The following is a 3,717-nucleotide window of genomic DNA, read 5'->3' as shown; positions in this document are numbered from 1 at the left end:
ATATATATTATATTTTATTTATTTAATAATTTATTTAGCTGTGGAAGGCAACACACAGCAATGGAAATACCTTTTTGTAGCTTTTTCTTCCACTAACAGTTTTTTTTTTTTTTGGAAGCATTTTTTCTCACCGTTTCAAAAACAGTACTCGCAAAAGCTGTGACCTAAGTTTGCCTTTTTTTGAGTAGTGCACGCAAGAACCATTTTGTTTCAAAACTTGCTGTGTGATTCATTTCGAAGGGGAACTGTGATGCCATGCCACCAAGTGTGAACCATTGAACTCTCGAGTCTCATGGCAGCCCACTCAGTTTCTCATGAGAAAATGTCCCTAGAATAAAATGAAAACTTTGTTCTAAAGCCATTTGCCATCCTCCTCATTTGTTCAGTGACTGTAGTAATGATGACTGATCAGTGCCATGATTTTGAAGTGGGACACTAAATGATAAAACACTCCGAAGAACGGTAGGCGATTTTGCTGTATAATAAGAGATAAAGGCTAGTAAAATATTTCTCACAACTATTTGAATTTAAGAGTTTGCATATACAATGATTGAAGTCTTTTCTTTATGCTACAATATTAATAATAAAATTATACATAAATAAATTAATAATAAAATTGAAAGAGGCTTTGATAACTAAGAAATTTTATTACATAGCATACATATACAAGCAAATGGAAGAAACCATTTATTTGAAAGTTGTATCTAGGAATAGTATAAACAAAATAAATTGTGAATATTCACGATTGTCACTAAATTATCATATAATGACAATGCAGATGATGCTTTCTAGCTTACTAAAGATTACTGTCAAAATATGTATATAAATGCTTTCATTGGTTGCAATTCATTTTAATTAATATTGTACACTAAGTAATATGTTCACCGATACATGATATATTTTTATGTAGGAAATTAAATATAGAAATGTAGACCGTTGCTGAAAACATTATATCAAATAAATGCAAAAATATATGCATTATTTAATTGCTTAGCATGCATAGACAAGTAAACATAAAAAAGAAACCATTTATTTTAAAGTTGCATCTAGGAAGAGTATAAACATAATAAATTGTGAATATTCATGATTGTCACTAAATTGCAATACAGTCACCAAGTAGATTAATGATGTTTTCTAGGTTATCAAATATTGCTGTGTGAAAATAACTAAATTAATCTTGTACACTAAGTGATGTTAACCCATTCATAATATATTTTATGCAGGAAATTAAATATACAAATGTATAGAACACTACTCAAAAAAAGTAAGATATATGCAATATTCATATTAAATGCTCTAAGTAATTAATTAATATCTCATTTTAGCAAGTGCTTAAAACTAAAGATCTTAATATCTGCTTTATTTGATAATTTCTCCGATAAAGAAAGAGAGCATTCTGAAAACAGCAAACTGAAAATCAGTTTTCACTCCTGAAGAGAAAGAGAGAAAAGCCGCCCGCGGGTTGATGTATTTCCAGAACAAGTCTCAGATGTGCCATTAGAGAGAGAATTAGAGGAGATGTAGCTCTGGTGCACGTCTCCTTGACCCAGGCAGCTCAGACACAGGATCGAAGCTCTGCGCCTGAAATGCTGATCCAAAAAGAAGTAGATGGCTGGATTTACACAACTGTTGAGAAATGCCAGGCAGCAGGACAGCGTGAGTCCATTAACTATAACCACCTTTGTTTCCCCACTAAGATCTCCCGTGCTCATCAGTAAGATGACCTGCATGGTCTTGAACAAATTGAAAGGTAGCCAAGAGATCAGAAAAGCCGCAATTATGGCAAACACGATCTTGAGCGAATGTCGGCGTCTGGCTTCTGCACGTGAGTTTGCAGTGGTGTGACAGTGACGCCGCAGGTTAACCAAAATCGACCCATAACAGAGGCAGAGAATCAGTACGGGGAGCAGGAAGGTTAGAAATATGGTCAGGAGATTCATTCCTTGGACAAAAGAGGATTTCAAATCCTCCGAACACAACATATCGCCTGTCAGCCGACGGTACACCAGTGATGGGATTCCCAGGAAGAAGGAAATGATCCACACGACGCCACAGGTGATCTGCGCACAGTTGCTGCTTCGCAAAAACTGAGAGTCCATGAGGCGCACGACAGCCAGGTATCGGTCTATACTCATGCACGTGAGGAAGAAGATGTTGGAAAAGCGGTTGACCGCAATGATGAAGCTGCTGATCTTGCACATGGCCTCACCGAAGGGCCACTCACCAAAACTGGCCGCAATCGCCCACAGTGGCAATGTGAAGACAAACACAAGGTCAGCTGATGCCAGGTTTATCACGAAGGTGTCCACAAGACGTCCATTTTTCTTACGCCGCTTGCCGATGACCACAATGACGAACAGGTTCCCCAAGAAGCCAGTGAGGAACATGACGAAGTACAGCACAGGAATGTAGATACTGGACATGGGCATCAATACTGAATCATTCTCGACAGGGGTGTAGTAGTCGTAGTCATCTGTGGAATTCATTGAAAAATCATGAGTATAGTCATCGCTTGTGGAGCTCATTGTAACGTCAGAGAGTGCCATCTCTGTGCTGCTTGCCATCTGTGCACAAGTGATGGGCAAAGTAGAGAAAACCTAGCATGTCACATGCTTAGAAACCACAAACTGCAATAACAGGCTCTCTCTCTCTCTCTATTTCCTTAAAACGTTTAAATTTATCACAAAGAGGCGCATTTTCTTAAACTTCCAGTTCTGAAATGTGAATTACAGATTTTTATTTCCATCATGTCAATATATAGATAGTTAGAGGGACTTGCTTTATTGCTAACTTGGTCATGAGAGTAGTTACTTTCTAAAAAGCAGTTTTTCCTCAACAATTGATGTGAGAATCTTGACACAAATGTTTGTCATGAGATCTTTTGTCATGGGAATAAATAATGTTTAAGCAGTTTTCTCATATACAATACGCACAATCAGTTCCTCTTAGCAAGACTAAGAGAAAAAACAAAATGCACACAGTTGCAAAAAGAAGTGAGAAAATTATGTACCACTAGGCTGGTGAGATTTATTTCTGTAATTCAACTGTGCAACAAACTGAAGAATAAGAGTGTGAAAGGTGCAGAGCTTATTTGAGAAGTCTTCCGAGCTGCTGTGGTTTCAGGGCTACCACACATTTTTTTACACTGAACTTTTTTCCTCTAACAGATATAAGAACAAGACAGGATATGAATGTTTGATACAGGACTACTTTTATAGCTTTCTGTCACAACAAATGTAATAAAAATAAATAAAATGGGCATGTAAAGGTGTGGTAACAGGACATTTTGAGGGAAACTGTGTTGCGAGGTATGAACACAGCTCACACGAAATTCAGTTTGGTCAACATGGTGAATCCATGTTGACTCATTGCGAAATCTGCCTAAGGAAATGTTTTGCCCAAGTGTAATTGCACGTCATCTAGATTGCGTTCAAAATGACTGGATTTCGTCCATGAAACAACGGTAGATGCAATCGCATCTTTAAAAATTTCAAAGTGAACTCCAGTGTCTCAATTGTGTACTAACACATCGTTGCATATGTAATTACATATTATCAATTTGATTTTTCAGTTTCAGATTCCTTTAAAATATTTTTTAGGATATATTTTACTCAAGACATCTGTTTGCATGTGTACACCCGTTGTACTTTTTTTTTGCAGATTGTTTTTGAAAGGACTAACTATTGATGTGGTTCCTGTTTTACCTTGTAATGTTTA

General features: G+C 36.8%; 1 protein-coding gene across 1 annotated transcript; it reads right to left on the bottom strand.

The window, feature by feature from the left end:
* Window positions 1–1,424: 1,424 nt before the first annotated feature.
* LOC107727743 (probable G-protein coupled receptor 25) lies at window positions 1,425–2,546 on the bottom strand. Its single transcript, XM_016537701.1, has one exon. It carries the CDS (start codon window positions 2,544–2,546, stop codon window positions 1,425–1,427), a length of 1,122 nt encoding a protein of 373 aa, XP_016393187.1.
* Window positions 2,547–3,717: the final 1,171 nt, after the last annotated feature.

This window comes from Sinocyclocheilus rhinocerous, unplaced genomic scaffold (assembly GCF_001515625.1).
Source record: "Sinocyclocheilus rhinocerous isolate Xijiao unplaced genomic scaffold, SAMN03320098_v1.1 scaffold576, whole genome shotgun sequence".
Taxonomy (NCBI): domain Eukaryota; kingdom Metazoa; phylum Chordata; class Actinopteri; order Cypriniformes; family Cyprinidae; genus Sinocyclocheilus; species Sinocyclocheilus rhinocerous.
The sequence above is the reverse complement of the archived record's forward strand: the minus strand, read 5'-3'. Positions and strand labels throughout refer to the sequence as shown.

Coding starts and splice junctions, on each gene's coding strand:
- LOC107727743 (XM_016537701.1), bottom strand. CDS start 2,546: ATGGCACTCTCTGACGTTACAATGAGCTCCACAAGCGATGACTATACT.